General features: G+C 34.9%; 3 protein-coding genes across 9 annotated transcripts in view; 1 reads left to right on the top strand and 2 right to left on the bottom strand.

The window, feature by feature from the left end:
* Positions 1-2673: 2673 nt before the first annotated feature.
* On the bottom strand, positions 2674-7474 carry LOC105178151 (ribonuclease H2 subunit B). Of its 4 annotated transcripts, none has more exons than XM_088884502.1 (11): positions 7309-7474; positions 7094-7201; positions 6880-6939; positions 6359-6460; positions 6010-6086; positions 5601-5724; positions 5414-5478; positions 4475-4544; positions 4070-4145; positions 3340-3430; positions 2674-3125 (listed from the first exon to the last, which is right to left on the bottom strand). In XM_088884502.1, the coding sequence occupies exons 2-11, from the start codon at positions 7140-7142 to the stop codon at positions 3003-3005; spliced, it is 837 nt and encodes a 278-aa protein (XP_088740628.1). In that variant the 5' UTR covers positions 7143-7201; positions 7309-7474; the 3' UTR covers positions 2674-3002. The 4 variants fall into 4 exon arrangements, with proteins under 4 accessions (XP_088740628.1, XP_020554644.1, XP_088740627.1 ...); XM_020698985.2 differs by having other exon boundaries at positions 7094-7148; positions 7309-7473; XM_088884501.1 differs by having other exon boundaries at positions 7094-7144; positions 7309-7473.
* A 1710-nt stretch (positions 7475-9184) lies between these two features.
* LOC105178390 (WEB family protein (DUF827)) lies at positions 9185-11241 on the bottom strand. The gene is made up of 2 exons (XM_011101855.3): positions 10880-11241; positions 9185-10090 (listed from the first exon to the last, which is right to left on the bottom strand). Exons 1-2 carry the CDS (start codon positions 11018-11020, stop codon positions 9566-9568), a joined length of 666 nt encoding a protein of 221 aa, XP_011100157.1. The 5' UTR covers positions 11021-11241; the 3' UTR covers positions 9185-9565.
* Positions 11242-14357: 3116 nt separating this feature from the next.
* The window catches only part of LOC105178152 (Phosphatidylinositol 3- and 4-kinase family protein with FAT domain-containing protein), a 29288-nt gene continuing 17582 nt past the window's right edge, over positions 14358-26063 (top strand). The window contains exons 1-16 of one of the 4 annotated variants that reach the window (XM_011101538.3): positions 14358-14805; positions 14928-15697; positions 16051-16176; positions 16257-16342; positions 17864-17972; positions 18191-18286; positions 18404-18466; positions 18552-18611; positions 20231-20299; positions 21481-21562; positions 21726-21778; positions 21856-21954; positions 22025-23257; positions 23656-24651; positions 24721-25056; positions 25802-26060. In XM_011101538.3, the coding sequence (XP_011099840.2) occupies positions 14748-14805; positions 14928-15697; positions 16051-16176; positions 16257-16342; positions 17864-17972; positions 18191-18286; positions 18404-18466; positions 18552-18611; positions 20231-20299; positions 21481-21562; positions 21726-21778; positions 21856-21954; positions 22025-23257; positions 23656-24651; positions 24721-25056; positions 25802-26060 (4495 nt within the window). In that variant the 5' untranslated portion in view covers positions 14358-14747. Of the gene's footprint in view, positions 14806-14927; positions 15698-16050; positions 16177-16256; positions 16343-17863; positions 17973-18190; positions 18287-18403; positions 18467-18551; positions 18612-20230; positions 20300-21477; positions 21563-21725; positions 21779-21855; positions 21955-22024; positions 23258-23655; positions 24652-24708; positions 25057-25801; positions 26061-26063 lie in introns of all 4 variants that reach the window. The other 3 variants (XM_011101536.3, XM_011101537.3, XM_011101535.3) reach the window with 3 other exon arrangements.

The following is a 26063-nucleotide window of genomic DNA, read 5'->3' as shown; positions in this document are numbered from 1 at the left end:
TTTTCAATAAAATTACATTATTATAAAAGTATATAATAGTATATAATATTGAATAGGATAAATTTTTAATAATAATATGATAAAATATAGCTGTAACTTTATAAAAATAAAGAACATTTATGTATCTTAATTTAATTTCAAGAACATTTATTATATTAAATAAATATAATTATAAAAAAATATTAAAAAAATATATATGTTACAACAAATCAAAGAGCGCGAACTCAACACAAACTTCAATTGAGCCAACTCTAATCATTTTAGACTCCTAGATTGGAGTGCTTGGGATAAGATAGAACCATTAAAAGGATGATTATTCACAGCAATTTTCACTTTATAAAATATATCGTATTCCTTGAACCCTAAACTACAAACTATGGAAATGTTTGAGGCTATGATGATTTTTTAAAGCAAAATATCATAGTTTGAGCGAACTCTTATATTGGCGAGGCCATTCGTTTTATGCGCAAGTATTCAACTTTAATTTTGTTCATGCTTTTTGTAAATAAAATTGGCCCAAACCATTGGCTGAACCCTTACACTGGACGGCCAAAATCACAAGGCCCAAGAGGCCACTTAATCCACCAACCCGGCTCACTAAAAGGTTTGACCCGCTTGATGTGAATTTAAACCTCCCTCTTTCCCATTTCTTCTAACCCTAACCCTAAACCCCTTAATCCGCCGTCTGTTTCTCTCCTTCTTCTCCAGACGATCCTTTGGGTTTCCCCCTTCTCCTCGATCTCCTTTGTGTCTCTTCCTTCTCCAAAAATGGCTTTTAAGGGACATTTAATGTCCAGCCTCTCTATATAGCTAGTTCGAAATGGTTTTTGAAGTATCAGCTGAAAATACTATCATCTTCTTCCCCCCTTCTCTGTAATACTACCAGCTTCTTCATGCCCTAAGTTTCGAAGTCACTGGGTTAAGTTAATAGCCTAAGTGGCATAACCTTCGTGGTTCTGTAAACGCCTCTATGGCCTATCCTTAGTGGATTTTGTGAATAACCTTTGTGGTGTAAGCTTTTGGTAGCTTTGTGAGATTTGAGCAACTGTGTTTGGGTTGTGGCATTTGGTCTTGGTGGCTTAAGGATCTTGGCTTTATGAGCCTAGATCTGTTATTGTCTTATATTCTTCATATCTCTTATGCTACAGTTCTTTGGGTTGTTCATTGTATTATTATTTCAGCTTGTTAGATTCTTTGTAATTTGTTATAGGGGTTTGATTAACCTAGAAAGCCTGTAATTAATTTTTAAAATTTCTATATATTGTTTGAGCTGGTGACCGATCCATTCCTAACAGTGGTATTAGAGCCCTAGGTTAAGTCTCTGGCTCAAAAATCCCACGCACGGTAATATTGTTCCTTCTCTTACTCCTTTTAATTTTTCAGTCCCACTCCCCAAAAACCTTACTACTGTCCTCACCTGGCCGAGCTCTTGAAGCCGTCGGATATCTGGCTTGAGGGGCAGTTTAAGGCCCCCAGTATTCTTTTTTTTTTTTTTTATTTCTGTTGTAATTACTTGTTCATACTGCTGTCTGTTATATTTTTGTTATCTGTTTAAGTGGTTGGTTATAACTTGCAATCCTTTGATGGTAAATCTGATTTCTCTATATGGCAACAAAAAATGAAGGGTAGTTTAATCCAACAGAAAGTTTTCAAGGCTATAGATGGAAGGTATGCTGAAAACATTTCTAAAGAAAAACGGCTTGAAAACGATGAATATGTTTATTTTTCAATAATTTTGAACTTGTCTGATTCTGTAATAAGAAAAGCTAGAAAACATAACTCTGCTAAAGAACTATGGCAAAAAATGGAAGATCTTTTTACTGAAACTTCACTTCTTAGCAAATTATTTCTTCTTGAAAAACTTTTTAGATATAAATTCGATTTATCTAAAAATATTGAAGAAAATCTTGATGATTTTACAAAATTAATTTAAGATATTAAATTAACTAAAAATAAAAATATTGATGATTATTCACCTATAGTTTTACTTAATGCTATACCTGAATCATGTGGTGATGTTAAGGCTACCATTAAATATGGCAAGGATAATGTAAGTTTAGAAACTGTAATGGTCTAAAAAGTAAAGAAATGAATTTGAAAACTAATAACCCAGGTTCCAGTAATAGTGAAGTTAATTTTGTCAAGGAAAACCTAAGACTAGAAATAACAAAAATGATTTTAAATTTAGAAAACACAATAAAAGTCGTAGTAGAAGCAGGGGTAAAAGTCCTTCTAAGTCTAAATACTATAATAATAACAATAAAAAAAAGAGTGATGAAAAACAAAACTCAAAAAAGGATTATAGGTGCTACAATTGTGGTGGTAATAAAATTCTATCCCGACATGCCACTTCCTCGATGAAAACCCAAAGGAAGCAAGAAGAGTGATGTAAATAAGTCAAACCCAAGAACAGGTAATTTAATAGGATACAAGCACCCCACTCAACAATAAAAAAAGCTGGAAATTTGCAACCAAACATAAGCATGAATACCCAATACACAGTCTGCTATCTGGTACACTTCGTATTATAGAGAACTTGAATTAAACTATCAATCATTAACAAGGGCTAGAGTACATATGCACACGAGGATATATAAATCAGATTTCTTTTTTTCTTATATAAAAACACCTATTGTAAACGAGTTGTGCACTACTGCGTACACGCCCCATGAGTAAATTTCTAACTTAAACTTCATCTCACATTTCTTCATAGCAAAGCTATGGAATGACAGTTAGGAGTACATAAGGTGCAATTTTTACACAGTTCAAATAAGATATATAAGTGGATATGGTACAACCCAAACTGTTATATGGTTCATGGCATGAACATACGATCCTGAAATTGCAAGAATAGCCCCACACAGATAATTATGTAGCTGATTCTAAAACAATTTTCTTACATTTTCCATGCAAATATTGATAGTAGACGATGCAGATGATGATGCTATCTTCTATCCTCCAGAGATGCCATTCTAAACGATTTTAATTCAGGATCAAAGCCTTTATCCTTTCTTTCTAGTGACCCTGCTGAACATTTCCTTGATATTCTGTATATCCTTCTCTACTCTGGCCTTCTTAGCTTGTCTTGTGCTCCGGACAACTTTCCTGTCTATCCCATTATTCTCCTGAGGAAAGCAGAATTAGGTGATATATCAGAAACTTTCTACCTCATCCACTCTGATTTTTAGCATCTCTTGTTTATCCTCGACATGCCCCCTTCCAATACCTCCTACACTCCCAGACACTCAAATGGAGGCAAAGAGGAAACAATATAATGTAATTGCAGCGGCAACAGTCCCATAGTTCGTCAAAACTGGAAAAACTGATTGTGTTGTATACCTTTACAGGATTAAATGATGCAGGACCACTTCCTGTGGAAGGTGGAAGTGTTTCAGTATCTTCTGCTTTCGTCCAGTCTTGTAAGTTTAATCTGCAAATATGAGCACCAAATCATTTAGAGGTTTATATTGATAAAAACATTGCATTATTAGACTCCTAGATCTTTATTAGTCTTTTAAGCATGATAATTCCATAATGCATATTCTTGACATAAAATGAAATCCATAATTATCACATTATGCATCTTGATTACATTTGGAGGAGGATGGATTTAAGTCACTGGCTCCTTTTTTTGCTCCAAGCTGAAAAGACTTGACCATGCATACTCAGCACTTTCCTATAATAAAATATGGTCCATTCTAATAATTCCTTTGAAACACGAATACTGATCATTGCAACAAAGTAAAAAGTAATTTTGCATTATTTCTACAACAAATGAAATATGAAGTTTAACTCATTTCAAGAATTGGAATGAGCACTGTTGCATGTTTGGAGCACCTTTTCAAATATTACCATGTTAGTTGCTTCATTATTGCTGAAACTATCCTAACTCGAATTAGCAGTTGACATTTTACTTTTTACTCAGATATTTACCAAGTTAATGGTTGGATTTCAAAAGACATTCAACAAAGGCAAGGTATCCTGCCAAAAGAACCGAGTTTCTTTCCGATTGATAGTGTACGTAAAAAGGAAAAAGAACATGTTTAACTGCTGAAAAATCAATACATACTTTAATTTGTTGCACAGGAGGTTCACCCATGGTTCGTCCTTCAAGTATTCTCCCACTATTGACACTGCATCAAATACTGTGCAAATAAACAATGTCAATTAGTAACAAAATTAGTGCAAACTTTTGCTTGCATGTAGTACTTCATGCTGCATAAGATTTGGATAAACAAACACAACACTGATTCTATGCAAAAGAATGTCATTTGGACACTAATAGATTATAATTTGCAGAAATAAGTATTGTATTTGTGTGCCCAAATGTCATTCTAAAGGCAAGCAAACTGGTCAATGTACCACCAAACCTAAAGATCTTTATAAGGAGTTCAGACTTCAAAGAGCAGAAACTTGGTCAGTTCATTAAACCGAAGACAAAAGGGTGAAAATATTGTATTCAATGACAACATACATGAATCTTTCTCATCTTGAGCAGCGTAATTATTATCCAAAGTTGGTAGTGTCTGCTTCAATTGATGTACCTACAATTTATTCAGATACTAAAATCGTTCAAGAGTAGCCAGGGAGCAAGAAATAAAAGGGGGTGATGGGGGTAAAATATGAAATGGATCGGTCATGCCTTCACAAGTAAATTCATGAGTACAACCAACACGCAGAGGTACTCTAGCAAAGCCTCACAACTTCATTCCATTTCCTTTGAATATTCCAGTTACATAATGAATAACAACATAAATTTACAACACATCAAACATCTTCATCTTCTAATTCATTCCATATTATTCCATGATAAGGTAAAGGAACATATTTCTTCTGTAACATCAGTTATGTAATTTTGGTATTCATGAGCAATCTTTTACCATGTCTAAATATCCATGTGCTACTGGTGAACATGGAGGTTCCTTGGTGGAACCTTTCCATGCCAAACATAATGTACCTGTGATTATCCACATGCCATGCCCTTAATGGTTCTTATTACTTACAGCCATCTAGGTGGGTATGCATTGTTCTGAATACTCAAGGCTAATTCTCCAACGTTGTTGTGCAACTTTCGATAAAGATCAGGCAAGCTCTTATTGTCATAGTGAGGAAGGTAAGATTGAGACGGATCACAAAGCTTTAAAAAAACACACCAATAACATCAGGACTTTTCGATCTTTAGTCTTACAACTAAGAAGGAGAAATTTTCTTTAAGACATAAGCTGTAACAGGTTGAACATCAGGATTGTTTTCCCTAATCTATATTCTCTTATGATGCCAATGTGTCTCTACATCTTGCATTTGATCTGTAATAACTTATGACTGAACACACAGTAAGACTGGAAGCCTTCTGATAAAAATCAAATAACCACAAGTCCACTAAGTAGATAAACAACAGGCAAACGAGACTAACCTTATAGCATAACCACTTCAGTACCTTCAAGTCATTGAGCCTGAAAAACTTGGTTGACCCAACTTCTGGTCAAAGAGAAAGAAATTGAAAAACATATAAAAGTATTACACTTGGTGTCATTTATATCCATGTGTGCCTAAATACATCGGATGTAAGTACCTTCATAAGAAAATAGATAGCAAACTACCTTTAAGATCACAAACGACTTGCATAGTCTTCTCCGCAATGGACGACAGAGATTGATATCCTGGATACCCATGAATATAAATAATCTCATCAAGTTGTCTAAACTTCCCTGGATCATTTCCTTTCTGCATTCATTACAATTCAGAAACGCTAAAGATGAGTCGAAGCAGGGAAAAAAATCACATTCCACTTTTGTACTTCACTAGGGGGTGAGAAGTTAAAATCATATATTAAATGAGGGTCACATAGTTCATGCTCTGACACACACTGCATAATCTAATTGATTTTCAGATATGCTTTCAACTTTATATCGAAACTGCTAAATTATACTGTAGAAGCACTTTAAAGAAATAAAGAAGACATGGAAAAGCTTTTCCAAGTAGAAAGCGCCAACAATAACGACAGAAGACCTTCATTCGAGCTTCCTCAAAGATAGGCAAAAGAATGAAAACAGGATCAACTGGAGTGGCAGTATACAAGCGACCATCTGTATGGGGAAAACCAACAAAATTATATAAGAATGTGCAGATTTCTTAATATCTAGTAGTAATGGAAGGTATCAACAAAACTGTGGGAAGGTTGCATTAGAAAAAGAAGCAACCTGGATTTGGAGATTAGAATATCTAAGAAGTGCCAAAATCCCATCCAATCATTATCTATGGCAAATAGCACAATGTGATATGATCCACATGCATAGCCCTCATTCATACATGCGTCAATGTTTTTTTTTTTAAATAGATTACAGACATCAATCTTTACCTTCACAAACATAATCCCCAAGAAACCAGGACCCATAAGATTGATTCAACCAGTGAAGTTCTTGAAGACCTCCATCGCTATAGAGGTAGCACGTTGTATTTCCTGGTAACATAACAAAATCATCTCAAAGTCTTGAACTTAGGACTAGGAATAAGCAAAGCAAGTAAACTTTCCAAAATCTTTTTATTGTGAAAGAGAAAGGGAGAGGGAGGGACGAAAATGTTTGGTTGGGGGGCTGTTGGTTAACAGTGAGTAGGATAACCAAGCTTCACTAATTGGTAAAATGTTCAGGGAAAATGATACATCAGATATTATTTGTCGGTGACATAACAACAAAAAATTTTAGAAAATAAAGGAAACATGGAATGAGCACAAAAAAGTAAAATCAGTAATATGATCAAAATTTACTATAACAAAGTTGTCAAACAATACTCTGTTTCGACTTCATAGCTTAATGAATACTATCACCAAATAGTGATCTCACGGGAGGATAAGAAAGACAACTCTTTGTTGGAGATTACCCGTTCTTGGATGCCGAAGTGATAAAAATTTACCCAAATGCTTCCCCAGAGTCGAAAGATCTGCAATCATGAACTTAAAGTAAATATGAAACAATTCAACCAAATGAAACACAAATAATTCCCACTGTGCTTAAATAACTAAAAGCTCGATTAGTTAATGATTTCATGTATGCGTTTAATGCATAAATGTAAGAAATAATGCCTGAACGGGTACCTTGTGCAATGAGTACGCGAGTTTCATTAGCGCCTTCCCGCCAAGCCATCCCTAGCTTTTAGCGAATATCGAAATATGAGCAAATTACTCAGTTCAACAACGTAAGAGCTTCAAAAATTAGACAACGAAAATCCAAGTAGCAGAATGTAGTGAGGAGATGGAGTTGAACCTACGGTAATTTAATTTAAGGATAATCAAAAATCTCAAACCCTAACCTTAGAGCTTTTGGCCGTTTACCTTCCTCCTGTTTTCGCAGTAGCGACTCCCGCCATTTTCGTTTCCTTTCAGTATTGGAGCTGGAATCGTGTTACTATGATGTTGTTCAAATGTATTGACAACTCTAGTCTAAATTGAAGAAAACTGGACAAAATGAAAAGGGATCGAAATGGATCAAATGCAATTTAACCCATGCGTTTAGGATCGGTTTAAGCGGCCGAACCGAATCGTACCGAAATTTTCAATTCGGTCATCGATTTTTTGTTTTTTTAATCGATTTTCGGTTGGATTTTTTTATTATCGGTCGGTTAATCGAATTGAACCAAAAATCAATTTTTTAAATATTATATTAAATAAAATAACTATTATGTATACATATTACATATATTATTATTAATGTACACTTGTCAATTGTACTATTAAATTAGAATTTAATTTTAGTATTTTTATTTTTTGATAAAATTGAAAAAACATCACAATTATTTATATATATTATTTTAAAAAAATAGTTTTTTCAGTTTTTTAAATCTAAAAAATCAAAATTATTCAATTTTTAATCGAATCGAACCAAACCGGTTTTCAATTTTTAAAAACTCCGAATCGAATTTTCGGTTAATCGCAATGCATAATCCTACATGTATTAATGGCAGGGTGCAAAAGAACCTCAACAAAAAAAAATATAATTTACCCAATGTGATACTAAAAATGATATTTAGCTCTCTTGTTAGAGGGGATAAATTGCTCATTTTCTAAATTATAAGGAGGTAAATTACACTTTATTTTTTCATATGAGCTTTTTTGTACTTTTTCAATAATATAGGGGGTAAATTGTATTTAACCCAGATGGAAATTCAAGTTTGTGTTATTTACAATTAAGACCTCAAATTATTCGATTTGTGAGAAAAACAACTTTATGTTGTTTACTATTGCTTTCAAGCCTCAAAAACTTGATCAATGAAATGTTTGAAGATCTTATTTTCATACTATTTTTTTGACAATTTTGTATAGTAATCTTTTATTAAATTATAATTATAAATAACTAAAATATGAAAAAATATATATATTATTTATTGATACAGTAATTAAGTGTGTTAGAATTGGATTAATAGCAATGTTTGAAAATAATAGAGCAAAATAAATGCAAGAATAAATATTTCAATTTAATGTATTATTAAATACTTCGTTAGAAAACAATTGATAGAAGTTAATATTTGATTATGTGTAATTATAGTAAGTAATTTGTCGTTTACTTTTCTAATTTAATTCATCATTCTTAAATTCAAGTGTTAATTCATATGCAGTAATAATGTGATTTAAAAGAAATCAAATTTTATTAGAAGCCATGAGATTCACATTTTGAATAAAAACTATAAGATTATTATTTTTTAAATAGTGACTAAATTATATATAGTTTTTTATTTTTGTTTTTGCTGATGTTAGTAATTTTTTCGAATACTAAGGAAATAGTCAGATGTAAATAGAAATTTTTTAAAAAGTTGTAAGTGTAATTTTTAGACTTGCCATAATGATAGTGCTATCGCCTTCAAAAATTACCAGCTAAAATTGACGCCTCACTGCCATTTGGGCCGCTGCTTTAATTTGTTGCCAACTTTTCTGCATACACAACTACTACGGGAAAATTTTAACATAAATCAGATTTGGTCGAACCTAAACTAATTATGTGGAAAGTATAGTACTAATCTGATTGATGTATAATTAAAAAAAAATGACCAATTACGTAAACAAGTATGTCACGTTTGCTCTTGAAGAATTTAACTTTGTCAAATCTGGTTTGTGTAAAAGTTTTCCAAAAAGTGAAACACCAACTAAACATTAGGGGCTTTAAGATAAAAAATGAAACATTAGAAAAGTAAATTGATACAGAACTCAAAGTTCATGATCATTGATACTATTATTTGTCCTAAAACAAATCCCAACTGAACAATTTGACAAACTAACGAACATGATAGACACAGAGAACAGTTACATGAACATCATATGAAACAAGATCACCTAATATTGTCCTATCCCACGTACATCAACCCCCCACCAAACCTTAAAATCCCAAAAATAGGGGTCAGAACATGAAAGAACAGAATTGGATTGGAAGGAAATATATCTCATTATTTCTACTCCCAAACAGTGCCAAGCTATGATCACTCAGAAGTAAGATCAATCCATCACCCAAGACCCCTCTTCTTGTAGTATAGTAAAGATCGCAAATCAAGTGTATAGCATGCAAACCAAACATTGTCTTCAGTTGCAAGATTCAGACTCTTTGCGCCCCTTAATCTTCTTCAAGAACAACCCTCCAATCAATGGAACCAAAGGGTTCTTCTTCATCTTCTTTTTCGACTTCAAAGGCGCTCGTTGGCCGTCTTCAGCCGTGCTGCTGTCCTTGCTGACTATCACTTTTGTTAACAATGGAGGACTCGCGAACTTGACCGATCTTTTCTTCTCAAACTCCAATCCATCTTCGTCGTTCCCTGGGGTGCCCACCGTGATCTCCACATTGCTCGTGTTTTCCACAAACTTTAGCTCTTCAATCTCTGGTTCTTCATCAATATCAAAATGGGGTGCTATGTTGGTTTTCTTGGCCTTGAGTTGATGCAGCTCCCTTTTTGTCTGTTCAAGTTCTTGCCTTAGGGAAGTTAGGCAGTGAGCCATGAGACTGCCTTCTTCTTTAGCTTTTTGTAGGCTTTGCTTCGTCTCTTCGAGCTCTGCCGTTACTGCTCCTATCTTGGAGGGCTGGCTCTGCCCATTACTTGCTTTGCTTTGCATCTGATCGCAGTATGTATATGAACAACTTTATCATGAATACCTAAGAACAAAATTCTTTTCCTGGAAATTGAATCATCGTGTAGTTGATGATGCATGTTTGATGGTTAATTGCATTTTACATCTTGCCGAATTCCTTTTTAAACTTTTGAAAAAGAAGCTCAGTAGCCACCGAGAGAGTCAAAATTTCGCTTCTTTTAAAAGTTTAGGGGTCATATTCTCTTTTTTCTTTAATGGAATTTTTAGGCCTATTATTATTTCTACGAGAATTCTGTTTTATTCAAGGCTAAATTATAATGAGTTCCCCTAATATTTGATATAATTATAAAAATCTTTTGTTATTTGGAAAATTGTCAATATCATTCTAATTTTAAGAACGAACCAACAACTAATTCAATCTGTTTGTCTCCATTCTCATCTACTTTTCAAGGTAAACTAACCATAAGAAAAAAAAATTCAACAAAGACAAAATGGATAATTCCAAACTTACATCAAGGATTACATAATTTTATCACATGTGACAAAATATTAATACTTTTTCAAACAACGAGGGAGTCGTCATATATATCAAACATTAGAAAGCTCGATTGTTGCAATTTACTTTTTATTTAACCCATATTATTTGGTAGATGCTACGGTTCCATGCATAGCTAATGAATAGAATGTTCAATTGGCTAGATCAGCTACAAACAAAAATGTCATAAGTCTTCGGTTCTTCAAGCGTCACAGGCAGCAGGAAACCATAAAAAACACAAGAAAAAAAAAACTAAAGGGAAAGATGTAAGAAACGACCTCTTTGAGCTTGTTGCCATAGACTTCTCCAGCTAGTATTTTTTCGCCAAACAACATAACGGCTTCTCTCACGGAGCGAAACGGTTGTCGTGTGTCGATCTCCACTCGGCCCCTCACCACCAGACCTTCTTCCCCTTGCATGGCTCCCAATTTCCGGCTGCCGACGGTCGGGGAAAAACGTCCAAGGTACGTATCCTAATAATAATGCGTATATATGAACTATGTATGGCAAGAAGGTAGCAAGTCTTGGCTGCTTATATATAGCTAGACAGGCAGGAAAGGAATACATGTACGGTAGCTGCTAAGGATAATTAGTTGTGTTAGTAGTGGTGGAGGTGGTAGGGAAGGATTGCAGAGCGGAAAGTTTGATTAATGGAAGGAATGAGTTAATAAAAATCATGGGGTGTTTGTTTAATTTCTTCGCGTCCACTTCACTAGACATCTGTTAATTGATGCTGATGGGTTTTGGGTGGTGGTTGGCCTATCTTAATTCCATCCAAGTCTACTCCTGCACTAACGTCATACTAAAAGTGTAACTTGGTTCTTGTATATTTATATATGTACTATCAATTTTTTAATATTGTTGTAAATGTTTTTTACGTTGAAATTGTATTTTTCGTCCAATAAAATTGAAGAATTTATATTTTAGTTATTTATTTTATACAAGTTTAAAAATAGTCATAAGACTAAATTTTTTCACGACACATTCAGTCCCGTAATTCAAGTTCTGCACGTGTTTGTTATTTTCCAATGAAAAGTGGCTCTTGGGACTAAATGAGTCGAAATAATTAAAAATGCTAGTACCAGAAGTGTAGGTCCTTGTATCTTGTGGGACGAAAAATGCAAAATTGCACTTTTCGTCACACGGATAAGGGAATTTACAGTTTTGGTCCTATATTGGAATTTTTAAGAGCTACTTTTTGCTGAAAAATAACGGCTACGTGCTGGGCACGTGATTTTACTATCTGTTTTTTTATGAAAGTTGAACTGTGAGACTAAATGTGTTAAAGAAAAACAATAATCCAATGTTAAGGCCATTTTAAGTTCATGTAAATTGAAGGACCAAAATTTTGAGCCGATATTGCGTGAAATTTTTGAAATAAATCGATTACAAGTATAATCATTTGTCGACATCAATATCTAATAAAAACTATTACAATAATCATATCCTGCTCATAATACCTACTATTACAGTAAACAATGACTCCTACATGCAGTAGACCAACTACTGCTATACAGCAAACAACATCCCACTACTATTATAGTCGACAACAATTCTTACTATGCAATAGATCAACTCTTGCTATACAATAGACAACATCCCACGCATGATTTTAGAGGTTATTGGTTCGAACTTCGCTTTATGCGTGGGATGTTGTGTCTATTGAATAGCACGTGTGTTGTTTCTATTGAGTAGTAGGTGTTAGATTAGATTTCATTTATTTGAGGGAAAATTTGTTACATTTGGTCCTTTAAGTTTTTATTGAAAATCACTTTAGTCCCTCAAGTTCATCCATTGACTTTAGCATCCTTAAGTTTTAATTTTTGTGTCATTTTGTTCCTCTAGCCTTTTTCCGACAAAAATATAGCCGGAGTTTGACTTTTTGGAGGGTAAAATTGTCAATTTAACTTTAATTTTATCACTTTAGTCTTTTAAATTTATAAAATTATCAAATTAGTCCTTTTTAGAAAGAAAATTATATTTCTTTTATATTTTTATATAATGTAATTATCTAGTATAAAAATAAAAATTTTGAACTCCCGTAAATATAATAACATATTGCTTAATGTAAAATTAAATAGTCTCTTTTTTTTTATATTTTCAAAAGTGACAAAAAAAATAAAATTATGAATAAATTTTATAAAAATTATCTAATCTTAAAATATAATTAAAAAATCTAAATTTATTTTGTAATTTTTTAATGTGAATGAGTCGCAAATTGATATGATAATTTTCTTGGAGGTAGCCAAAAACTTTTTTTTTTTTTTTGTTTGTTGTTGGTAGCCTTAGAATATTAGGTCAATGTGTTTGCTGGGCCAAATTAATAGGCCCTACAATATATTTCAACTTGGGCTGTATTTTAGTTGAAAGAGAGGTCCACTTTATTTCTTTTAATTTTCAGCCCATGAAGTCTTTGGTGTACATGCACCAAGACACAAGATTGTGGCTTGGGTAGGAATCAACCCGCGGGGGACGTCTTCCTCTTCTTTACCGTTGCAACTTGGTGTTGGAAATCATAGTTGCAGGTGCAGGTTTCCCTCTAGCAATTACTTAGCTATTGAACAAAGAGGATTATAACCTCATACAAAGTCATGTATATTTATAATATATTTTTAACAGTGAATTGGCGGTGTTTTCTTATTGTAGCCGTAAGATATTTTGTGAGGATAGTTGGCATGTGACTGCCAGTTGTTAAATATGTCGTTAGGTAATAATTAGGTGGTTGAGGACTAGCTTGTTCCCTCGAGTCCGTCTATTTAAGTTGGAAGTATTCAATTTACATTCATGTTTTTGTCAAAATACAGTAATTTACCCTATCACGCGCTTTATTTTTATTGTTTTAAATTATTAATTATAAACTCATATTATAATCTTACTTAAGAATAGTTAGATTAATTGACTTTAAGGTCCAAATTCAACTAACAATATCAATGCCTATATTTTACTTAATTCAAACAAGGCCAAATGGAGTTAAGATTGTATATTTATATAATATATATATATATATATATTTATATAAATTTTAATTAAAAATACGATAACTAATATATATATACAGAGAGAGAAAAGAGGGAAAAGCGACTACGTCAAGAGGATGGAGGGAGGACAGTGATGATGGTGACCGGAGGGAAAGAGCGAGGGGGCGACAACCAAGGTGGGAGAGGGGAGAGGGTAGAGGAGGAGGGGCGACTATGGGGGGGAGGGCAATAGGGAATGGGTTCAAGCGGCGGCGAGGAAGGGGGAAGGCGGCAGTTGGGGAGGGGGGCGACGGGGAAGGGGAGGACGGGAGGGGGACCGAGGGTGTGTGTGGATAAATATTATATAATACATATAGTATTACTATTATATATAGTACATTATATATATAAAAATAAAATAACATATATTATTTTTAAAAATCAATTAAAGTTGTACATAAGGCGTGTGCAATCCATTTTTTTTTAAGGGAAAAAATTATTTTATTTTTAAAAAATACAGAAAAAATTTATTTTGTTTTTAAAAACACATAAAAATAATTTATATATATATTTTTTTCAAAAGAGTTGCTTGTATTTTTCGTATTAAAATCCTATAACTTGATTTTCTCTTTTTTTTTTTCATTTAAGATGAATGCAAAAAAATTCCAACTGGAGCTAATTTTTTGTTGAATTAAACAATAGTCTATATTTAAAACGTATAGCTTGACTTTCTCTTTTTCTCTTTGAGATCAATGAGAGATAACTCGACATATCTAAAGCATCTTTGGGCCGTGCATGAAATTGCAAGAAATCAGAACAACTTATATTAATTCGCCTATATATAAGCCGAGTGCTCCAAAGGAGCGGAAGCGTTCCCTGAGGGGGAAAATTAACTGTGCGAGACTGTCCCCCCGTTTGCCTTGCTTGATCACTAGATTGAAAACCCCTTTCCCTCTTCTTTGTTCTTCCAATCCAAAACCCTAGACACATAATTAACAACCCAAATTTCAGAATCAACCCCTCAAAATTCATAAATTCTAACCTTCTGTACATCCTCTGTCCCTAAATTTGATGTTCTTCGCCATTTTAAGTTAAAACTCGCTTGCCCAGTTCTTCCCGTAAACCAGTGCTGACAAGTAGTTTTTCTTCGTTGGGTTGGGGTCTTTAGGTTTTAGTAAATTCATCGGCCATGAGTCCAGTTCAGAATTTCGAGCAGCACGCTCGACATTTAATTGAGCCTGACCTCCGTACGCGAACTGTCACTCTTTTGCTTTTATATATTATTTTTCGGCTTTGAGTGCATGTGTATGTGTATGCTCTGTGTATTAGTTTTGTGCACTTATTCGGTTTTTGTGTTCTGTTGGTGCAGCAATTCAAACGAGGTTGCAAATGGCGATGGAGGTACGGGACAGTCTGGAGATATGCCATACAGGGGAGTATTTGAATTTCTTGAAGTGCTATTTCCGTGCATTTTCTGCAATTCTATATCATATTACCAAGCCCCAGTTTGCCGATAACCCCGAGCACAAGCTTCGTAATATTATAATTGAAATTCTCAATCGCTTACCCCACAGTGAGGTTCTTAGGCCCTTTGTTCAGGAGCTTCTTAAAGTAGCAATGCACGTACTAACAGCAGACAATGAGGAAAATGGATTAATTTGCATTAGGATTATTTTTGACTTGCTTAGGAACTTTAGGCCGAGTTTAGAGACTGAAGTTCAGCCATTTCTGGATTTTGTCTGCAAAATTTACCAGAACTTTAGGGCTACTGTTAGTTACTTCTTTGAGAGTGGGGCAATGATGGCACCACCACCAGCCCCACCAACCACCTCCGGGTCTGTGGGATCATCGTTGAGCGGTGATGATGTAAAGCCTATCGAAGTTTCTGATCAAGTGGGTCCTTCGGGTGGTTATGTTGGGGCTACAGGGCAGCTTAATCCAAGTACAAGGTCTTTTAAGGTTGTCACAGAGAGTCCGCTGGTAGTTATGTTTCTATTTCAGTTGTATGGTCGACTGGTTCAGACTAATATCCCGCATCTATTGCCGCTGATGGTTGCGGCAATTTCAGTCCCAGGTCCAGAGAAGGTCCCACCCCACTTGAAGACTCATTTTATTGAGCTGAAGGGCGCACAAGTCAAGGTAAGATTTGATTCCTTTTCTTTTGCACACAGCTTGGAAATCATTTTCTGAAATTTCTCAGTTATTCAGTAATTTTTGTTGCTTATACTAAGAGTACAAGACTACCAGCATAAGCTCCAAACGTAAAATTGATTGGATTTATGTAAAAAAAATTATTTGTTTCTGGTCTGAAAGTATATCTCTTTGTTATTATTTATCCTTTATAAAGGCAGCAGATGATGTCGAATGAGTTCTCTGTATAATCATTTCTCCCCCCACCAGTTTCTCCTGAACTATACAAAGGAATGCATTTCCAGCTTTGCCACCTCCTTGGCATCTTATTCATAAGCTATTTTTTCATTCTTTATGTGCAGACTGTTTCTTTCTTAACTTATCTGCTGAAGAGCTTTGCTGACTATATCAAGCAACATGAAGAAAGCATATGCAAAAGCATTGTCAATCTCCTTGTTACGTGCTCTGACTCAGTTTCAATTCGGAAGGTTGGCTTTCTCTTGCAACATTGTTTGTTATTTATTGTTTACTCACCTTGAAATTGACATATAAAAATTGTTGACTTCAGGAACTATTGGTAGCTCTGAAACATGTTCTTGGGACGGACTTCAAAAGGGGTTTATTTCCTTTAATCGATACACTTTTGGATGAGAGGTATACTTTCTGACAAAGAGTTTATGGTAACATTTTGATGATATAAGCTTCCTCTAGCGGTCTATCTCCTCCTCTGACAGGGTTGTGAGAATTTTTTGTATATATGATGTGTATATTACAGTAGTACTCCCTCAAGCAGATATGTGTTGCATGTGAAACCGCAGAATTTGCATGCCATATATTTGCTCTGTATTTGTTCAGGCCTTGTTTTTTATATATATATATATGTATGTATATAGTGCTGTTAACATCTAAAGGCTCTTAGCGATGTGGCTAACATAGAATTTGCCCCCTTTATCATAATTGTTTTCTTGTTATTGATTACCTTTCTCCTTTTGCATTGGAATTCCTGTATTGGGTATCTGTATATCAATGTGGGTGTGGGAACGGGGTTGTTAGGATGCTCCAGATTGTTTACAAAAGTACATGCTGAGAATAAAATTAATAGAAGTTCCTTTTTGCATCAACCAATTAAGTGACTGTTTATCCTAAACATATATGGGGCTTTTCGTTTTGTTTCCAGTTTTATTTTCAATTTCCAGCATTTGCAATAGGGTAAAAATGCTTTATTGGTTTTTGTGCAAGAAATGAAAATATGTTTGGATTGTATGTTTCGAAACCTAGGTTTATAGGTGTGACAAATGGGAACTTGTTTGGATTTGATTTGTTATATAGTTATTTCGTACTTAATTGTATGTTGAATTTATAGTATAACATAAGTGAAGATGGCATGACAACATGTCTTTTTGTGTCCTATTGTGTAGCTGAAGACAAAAGAAATCATGAGGCCTAGAGGTTATATGAAAAGGTTGTTTTCAGTGGACCTAGGCTGCAAATTTCCATTGAAATTGGGCTAAACAAACAAGCTTCCAAATGCCAAAATGCTGAAATATTGCAACATTGAAATGGCTTTTTACAAATAAAACCGAACGCCCCAATAGTAATTGCTACAGTAACTTATTCGGTTGAATGCGGTTAGAAATAGACAAATGTATTTAGTTTTTAGGTAGTATTATGGAAAACTTTGCGGGGTTTCTTTTTCCTGATGATAGCAATCTTTCTAACTACATACTACGGTAGACTTTAGGTGTTGTATGCAATCCTCATTCCCCAACTCCAACTCCACCACCCTCAACTAACTTCAAAACCATATAAGGGTGTCGAGTATCAAATAGGCCTTGCAAAAAGTACATCGTCTTTGACAAAATTAAACCCTTATGACTCCAAAAAGAAAATGATAGAAAAGGAAAAGGAAAGGAAATGCTAAAAGAGGCAGTCAAGCTTGCTCATTTGTCTTCTCACAACTATACTGAGGAAACCTATCAGGAAGGAACAAGTAAGAGTGATATCTTCTGTAAAACTATCACTGATTCTTATACACTACTCCTTTGAGTCCTTTGCAGGTCTCTTTATTTTGTGTTATTATTTTTCAACGAAGTTCCTAAAAATTTATGATTTCTGGCTTATGTTTGACATCATGCCTTGTTTGATCCTCATGAACTCAATGTTTGGCTGCATCAGGGTTCTTGTTGGTACTGGCAGAGCATGCTTTGAGGCATTGCGGCCATTGGCCTATAGTCTTTTGGCAGAGATTGTTCATCATGTTAGAGGAGATCTTTCATTGTCTCAGGTAAAACTGTACTTTTCTTGTTGTATTTGAAAGATTCCTGGAACTTTTACTTACTTCTTGAATCAGCCCTTGGTTCCTGATTCACTGATCTTTATTGAGAAAAAGATTTCTTTTGTGTTCAACATTTTTCAGACTGGATATATTGACCAGTAACTTTTGCTTGGAATCATATTTCAGTGAATATTCACTTATAATTCTTGTGTCTAAATGTGTTGCAGTTATCAAGGATTATTTACCTGTTCTCGAGCAACATGCATGATGCCTCATTGTCCTTGAGCATTCATACTACTTGTGCTCGACTGATGTTGAATCTGGTATATGCTCAGAATGAGGATTTGGAATTTTTATCAAATCAATAACATATTTATTGCAGATTTTATATACTTCTCTTGTTCTATTGTGAGTTCTTAATATGGTTTATTAACTTTAAGGTGGAGCCAATATTTGAGAAAGGTGTAGATCAAGCATCAATGGATGAAGCACGGATTCTGTTGGTATATCTCTTTTGGTGGTCGAGTACATTATGTTACTTGTCATATGCATATTCCTTCTCAATAACTTATGCCACTTACATCTCAGGGCCGGATATTGGATGCTTTTGTTGGGAAATTTAACACTTTCAAGCGCACTATTCCCCAGGTACTTCAGCTTTATATGATACTTTAGATTAGTTCTTTGGTATAGAATGATTAGATCTTTTATATTAATCCAAATTTCACTACTCTATCCACTTTTGGGTTTCTTTTTGAGAAGTACTTTGCATGCCCACGAACCAACTGGACACCCCTGTTGCTTAGCAAAAATTTGTTCGTAATTCTTCTAGGGTGAATTACCGTAAAGCTCCAAATACCTCTTTTGCAGAAAAGAAAACTCTAAATTGTCCTTAGGGCGAACTTCCCTTTTCGAAATCAGGATGGCTGTTAATAGAAGGTACTAACTGACCAAAATACCCGTAATATACCTAGGAACTGAGGAAACACATGTGGCTGTTAAGACTATTTTCTGGAAGAATAGTAAAGGTTTTAGAAAATGATAGGGAATGCGTTTAGAGGCGTAGGAAAAATTTAAATTACAAAAATCACAATAATTTATAGATACTAAGTGGAGGGCTACTAAGTTTGTTCATTAATCTGATAATTTTTATAGGAAAATACTAACTTCTATACATCTAAAGATAAAAGATTTTGAAGTCTACATTTTACTGGGTTGATGATTTTTTTGAAACTAAATGCTGCAGTGAGGTCATGAATGTTTTAAATTATAAGAGGATATCTAAGAACATATTTAACTGGTTCACAAAATTATAGTCTTTATATTATTAATGTTAGATAGAGGAAGTGACAAAACTGTAGAATCCAATTTTGTAACTATATTTATGTTGCCGCCATTGTGGGATAGAAGAATGAATTGACAGAAGTATTGTATATTCTATCAAGTTTATTTGTCTGGTATTTATTTAAAAGTAAGAGCTACATGCAAAATAATCAACTTATAATTGATGGATTACTTGCAACAAAGTCTTAGATGTTGAGTTTTATATACAAAGGTGAAAATCATGTACATTTGTTAATAAAAATCAAATATTTACTTCTGCATGAGGGGATTGATTGTTTATATGAAGACTATGGCAGGAAACCTAAATAACACAAATTCTCAGTATCTAAACAGCACCTATTGCTCTAGCAAATTAAATAGAATGTAATTTTTTTTTATCATTGGCTACTATATAGCCAAGATGTTGCATCAAACCAATAGATAAATTCTTTTTATATTCTATCATGAATCATCAATAAACTGTGCGTTATCATTTAAGTCTATCTTACGGTCTTACCTGTGAGATTTCAAGAAAATATTAAGAAACTGGAACTATCCAGTCACTAAAAATGTCTGCTGATGTTTTTTTGGCTATGCTGAGTATGGTGACTGTCAACATATTGCAGATATGCAAATATTAGAGTTCTTAGCTCTTTGGACTTGATACTTTTTTGTTGGCTAAATATGTTATCTGGTGCTTTATTAAATATTTTTTATGCTAAATGTGGTTATTGTCTACATATTGTTTTGGGAATGCTTAACTGTAAAAGTTTTGTTCTCCTATTTATTTCTTCTGCATTCATATTTTCATTTCTTTCTGAAGCAATGAATTAAGTTAAAACAAATAATTCCATTTGACATCTTGTGCTAGTACTAGACAGTCATAATTCTATATTGCCTGATGATTTGTTTTCTTTCGGGACCCCTTTTGTTTGTTTGGGTAGCTGCTCGAAGAGGGAGAGGATGGGAAAAATCGGGCTACATTGAGGTCAAAACTTGAAGTGCCAGTACAGGTAATTTGGTATATTGCTTGGTTTAGATTTGTTCTGTTTATTTTCAATTGATCCTTTTCTTGTTTTTTTCCCTTAAAAGTTCGTTTCTTTTTGGTATTTGTCATTTGACAGCTTGTTAATTACATTTCTTGAGTTAGAAGCTTTTACTTGATTAATAATTGCCACTTTTTGACTATGTGATTATGCATTATCTTTTTCTGTATTTGTTCTAGAATTTGGAAGTGCAGATAGTCATTTGTTATTACATGATTTTGAAGTATATTTTCCACTTTTTTATTTTAGGATTATGAAGTGTATGTAGACATTTAAAGAAGCTTTTCGTACATGTGAACTTTTTAGATAAAATTGACAACATAATGATAATGTAAATACTAGTTTGTTCTGGTTAACAAAGTCCACCTTCTATTTGTTTTTATGTTTTATCAATTTATTGTCCAGAATTCAAGTGCCTAGATGCTCAGGCGGTGATTGTAATTTTTTCCCTTGAAAGTTCATGGAGAAAAAACTTTTTCTGCCCACTTATATTTGAATTTATGGACCTTCACAAAGCCATTACTCGAAATTAAGGTTTTGAATAATTTCTAATTGATAACTGCAATCCAGAGTAATTCCTAATTTCATCTTGTAAAGTTCCTTAGTGCCAGGAAATTGTGAAATCTAGTGTTGTATTTATAGTGGGATTTGCTCGTCAAAATGAAGTTTACTTAGTACATGCATGGCTAGTAGCAAATTGATCATATTTAATGTTTTAATACTTGCAATTGGAATGCTACATGTCATTGTCCAAATCATTGCTTTGACCAATTTCCCTCTTTTAGTATGTGATACATTATGGGTTGGGATACAGTCATATTATAAAAGAAATAGTCTGTTTAGCAACAAGCTTTTACAAAATATTGTAAACAGTCAACACTCATTTCACTCCATAAGCACTTAAAAATTTGACTTTTAAATTCATTTGCTCTGGATAATCCAGTTACTTGTTTTAATCTGCATAATTGCTGGAACACTCTTTTACATCGATTTCTTTACTTTAAAGAAAAACAGAGTAGATTATTGTATAAGGATAACTGGGAACAATTTGTTTTCACATCAATTAACGAGCAATCCTGCATTTATATTGCTTTTTGATTTCTTTATAGCCTCCCATTCTTTTCTAATTACTCGCTTTGCTGCAGCAGGCAGTCCTTAATCTGCCAACATCTGTTGAGCATTCAAAGGAAGTCAATGATTGTAAGCATCTGATAAAGACATTAGTTATGGGTAAACCTTCTTCATTCCTTCTTGTACTTTGCTGATAAAAATGCCATTACACTTACTTCATAAGAGTTTATATGACATTCTGGAGGGGTCAAATGGCTTCATGTCTGTTTCAGTTAGTATAACCTTTTTATATACTTTGTAAATCATTGTGACACTCCTGCAGGAATGAAGACAATTATCTGGAGCATCACTCATGCACATATACCAAGGTCGCAGGTTCGTATGCCACTGCCACTGAATGAGTATTTGATACAAGGTTTAGCCTTATTTATACAATTATTTCAATGATGTAGGTTTCACCTTCCACACATGCGAACCCACAGCAAGCGCTTGCGTCGACATCATCAGGTTCTTCTACGCCACAAGCTTTTAAGGGGATGAGAGAAGACGAGGTATCACATTTCTACAATATCTTCTCATTCCTGTATTAATGTCATGGTCTTATTCTTTCGTGTTTGATAGGTCTGCAAAGCTTCAGGTGTTCTGAAGAGTGGTGTGCATTGCTTAGCTTTGTTCAAGGAGAAGGATGAAGAGAGAGAAATGGTCCATCTATTTTCCAATATCTTGGCCATCATGGAACCACGGGACTTAATGGACATGTTCTCATTGTGCATGCCAGAGCTCTTTGAGTGCATGATTTCTAACAGCCAGCTAGTTCACATTTTTTCTACTCTTCTCCAAGCCCCCAAAGTTTTCCGCCCTTTCGCAGATGTTTTAGTTAATTTTCTTGTGAACAGCAAACTTGATGTTCTTAAGCATCCTGATTCTCCTGCCGCAAAACTTGTTTTGCATCTCTTCCGCTTTCTATTCAGTGCAGTTGCAAAGGCTCCATCAGACTGTGAGCGTATTCTTCAACCGCATGTGCCTGTAATCATGGAAACTTGCATGAAAAATGCAACCGAGATTGAGAGACCAATTGCTTATTTACAACTTCTTCGCACAATGTTTCGTGCACTTGCTGGAGGTAAATTTGAACTTCTGCTTCGTGACTTGATTCCTATGCTGCAACCATGTTTAAATATGCTGCTTGCAATGCTTGAGGGACCTACTGATGAAGATATGAGAGAACTTCTGTTAGAGCTTTGTTTGACATTACCTGCACGGTTAAGCTCACTACTACCTCACCTTCCTCGTCTGATGAAGCCTTTGGTTATGTGTCTCAAGGGAAGTGATGACCTCATCAATCTTGGTTTAAGAACACTTGAGTTTTGGATTGATAGCTTGAACCCTGATTTTCTAGAACCAAGTATGGCAAATGTTATGTCTGAGGTAATTTTGGCATTATGGTCTCATTTAAGACCTGCACCCTATCCTTGGGGTGGCAAGTCATTGCAACTTCTTGGGAAGTTAGGTGGTCGGAACAGACGTTTTCTCAAAGAGCCTTTGGCACTTGAATGCAAGGAAAATCCGGAGCATGGTCTTCGATTAATTCTCACATTTGAGCCTTCTACTCCATTTTTGGTGCCACTAGATCGCTGTATTAATCTTGCTGTGGCTGCTGTCATGCAAAAGAATAGCACAGTGGATGGTTTCTACCGGAAGCAAGCACTTAAATTCCTTCGTGTATGCTTGTCTTCTCAGCTAAATTTGCCTGGACTCGTTAATGATGACGGATCAACATCTAAGCAACTGTCTACTTGTCTAAGTTCTTCAGTAGATCCTTCCTGGAGAAGATCTGATACAGCTGATCTCAAGGTAGGAAAATAATATAATGTTTCATATGCTTAGTTTTGATCTTGTTACATTTAAATTTATCAGGACTTTCTATATACCTGTGTTCCCAAGTTCTTAAGAAGCATAATGATTATCAGTTTCTCGCTATATTCTCATGTCTTGGTTTGTATTGTGTAAGAAATTGTTAAGTCCTCCTGAACTATCAAGTTTGTCCTCTGTGAAGAATAATATTTTTCCTTGCGTCCTAAACGTTTTTGCCTTACTGAGGTGCTTCCTGTATTCTATTCTTTCTTTTGTTTATTTGTCTAAATTGCCAGAGCAATATTTACAATTATCTCTAACTTCTTGACAGTGAAGGGACTAGAACTCCATTGGGAATGATATTTATTGCGATTTGACCATTAGAATCTCAAATGCAGGCTGACTTAGGTGTCAAGACAAAGACCCAACTTATGGCTGAGAAATCTGTGTTCAAGATTCTCTTGATGACAATAATTGCTGCAAGTGCAGAACCCGAGCTACATGACCCTAAGGATGAATATATCGGTCACATATGTCGCCATTTTGCTATAATATTTCATGTTGAGAGTCCAGCTGCTCAGACTTCAATTTCTGCCACATCTGCTGGGGGTCCAATGATTTCGTCCAGTTCTAGTATGAGTTCAAAGTTAAGGCATAATACTTATCTGAAAGAGTTGGATCCTTTAATCTTTTTGGATGCTCTGGTAGAAGTATTGGCAGATGAGAATAGACTGTATGCTAAAGCTGCATTAAATGCATTAAATACATTCACAGAGACACTTTTGTTCCTTGCTAAATCTAAACACAGTGACATACTGATGTCCAGAGGAGGTCCTAGCACTCCTATGATCGTCTCCAGCCCCTCGATGAGCCCTGTATATTCACCTCCTCCAAGCGTTCGGGTTGCCTGTTTTGAGCAACTTTTGCCTCGACTTTTACATTGTTGCTATGGAAGTACCTGGCAAGCACAAATGGGAGGAGTTATGGGGCTTGGTGCTTTGATTGGAAAGGTCACTGTTGAAGTTTTATGTCTCTTTCAAGTACGTATTGTTCGAGCACTTGTCTATGTTCTTAAAAGACTTCCTACGTATGCCACTAAAGAACAGGAAGAGACAAGTCAGGTGCTTACGCAAGTACTACGCGTGGTCAACAATGTTGATGAAGCAAACAGCGAAGCACGCAGGCAAAGTTTTCAAGGTGTTGTTGAATATTTGGCTTCAGAATTATTTAATGCCAACTCATCTATAAATGTGAGAAAGATTGTGCAGTCTTCTTTGGCACTTTTGGCAAGTAGGACTGGCAGTGAAGTTTCTGAGTTGCTTGAACCTTTACACCAGACTTTGCTACAGCCTCTCATCATGCGGCCGTTGCGGTCTAAGACTGTTGATCAACAGGTATAGTTGTATTTTTGATGAAGATGAGTTTTACATATATAATTACTTCTAATGCAGGCAACTTTGCAGGTCGGCACCGTAACTGCTCTGAATTTCTGCCTAGCTTTGAGGCCCCCCCTTCTTAAGTTAACACCAGAGCTAATCAATTTTTTGCAAGAAGCTCTGCAAATAGCAGAGGCGGATGAATCTGTATGGGTTGTGAAATATATGAATCCAAAAGTGGCGACATCTTTGAATAAACTCCGAACTGCTTGCATTGAACTCCTGTGCACTGCCATGGCATGGGCAGACTTTAAAACTCAAAATCACTCGGACTTGCGAGCCAAAATAATTTCAATGTTCTTCAAGTCCTTGACGAGCAGGAGTCCTGAAATTGTAGCTGTTGCTAAGGAAGGGCTACGCCAGGTTGAGCTCAGATTCTTCATATTGTATTACAACTGTTCCATCTTAATTGATGAACTAATAAATACCCAAACATAGGGTTGCTTTTTGTTTGAGTGGTTTTCTTGGCTAATTATATATCTTGTTTGCTGATTTGCTTGGTTTTCACCCTCCTGGCTTATTTCAAAGTTAAGGTTCAGTGATGTTTTTGAGAAGTTCTGTTTGCAGTTGCAAAAGCTGTTGCTTGAATTATCTGAATTGTTTTTGGATATGGGGCAGGCTTAGAGGATATTCTGTTTTGTTGTTTTTGGGTGAGGAAGACATATTCAAGGAGGTGGTAGGACTTTCTTTGAATGTAACAAAGTGTCAAAGAGGACTTTCTTATTTATATGCTTCTCCTGTTATTCTTTGGTAACCTTGTCCGCAACTTCATGATTCCCGCCGTATTAGCTGCTCTCAAAGGCTAAAGAGTATGGCGGAAATTGAATGTGGCTTTGGCTCATCTCTGTGACTGAAGATGTTAGCATAAGTTGTCAATGACTGCACTAGTTTGCTTGAGATATTCATCCTTCCTATACTTGTGCTTTACAATGTGGAAAAAGTGGTTTATGATGCTTCCTTGAACCTTGGACCTGAGTGCTTGATTATAAGATCAATTGAATCTTTAGTTTTGGGCATAAGAGTACATGCTGATTCAGTTATGTGAATCTTTGCTTAGTATTGTTGTAATAACTTAACAAATTAATTTGTTTTTGCTACTATTTTTTAGGTTATTCTGCAGCAAAGAATGCCAAAAGAACTTCTACAGAGCAGCTTGAGGCCTATATTAGTTAATTTGGCGCATACCAAAAATCTCAGCATGCCTCTTCTGCAAGGTCTTGCCCGACTGCTTGAACTTCTATCTAACTGGTTTAATGTTACCTTAGGTGGTAAATTGTTAGAGCATCTTAAGAAATGGTTGGAACCTGAAAAACTTGCACAGTGCCAGAAGTCTTGGAAGGCTGGTGAGGAGCCTAAAATAGCTGCTGGTG

Source organism: Sesamum indicum, linkage group LG9, assembly GCF_026168435.1.
Source record: "Sesamum indicum cultivar Baizhima isolate 11 linkage group LG9, ASM2616843v1, whole genome shotgun sequence".
Taxonomy (NCBI): Eukaryota; Viridiplantae; Streptophyta; class Magnoliopsida; order Lamiales; family Pedaliaceae; genus Sesamum; species Sesamum indicum.
The sequence above is the reverse complement of the archived record's forward strand: the minus strand, read 5'-3'. Positions and strand labels throughout refer to the sequence as shown.

Coding starts and splice junctions, on each gene's coding strand:
- LOC105178151 (XM_088884502.1), bottom strand. CDS start 7,142: ATGGCTTGGCGGGAAGGCGCTAATGAAACTCGCGTACTCATTGCACAA. Junction 4,146..4,474: donor TCAAGATGAGAAAGATTCAT/GTATGTTGTCAT, acceptor TTATTTGCACAG/TATTTGATGCAGTGTCAATA. Junction 3,126..3,339: donor CATCATTTAATCCTGTAAAG/GTATACAACACA, acceptor TGCTTTCCTCAG/GAGAATAATGGGATAGACAG.
- LOC105178390 (XM_011101855.3), bottom strand. CDS start 11,020: ATGCAAGGGGAAGAAGGTCTGGTGGTGAGGGGCCGAGTGGAGATCGAC. Junction 10,091..10,879: donor ATGGCAACAAGCTCAAAGAG/GTCGTTTCTTAC, acceptor TACTGCGATCAG/ATGCAAAGCAAAGCAAGTAA.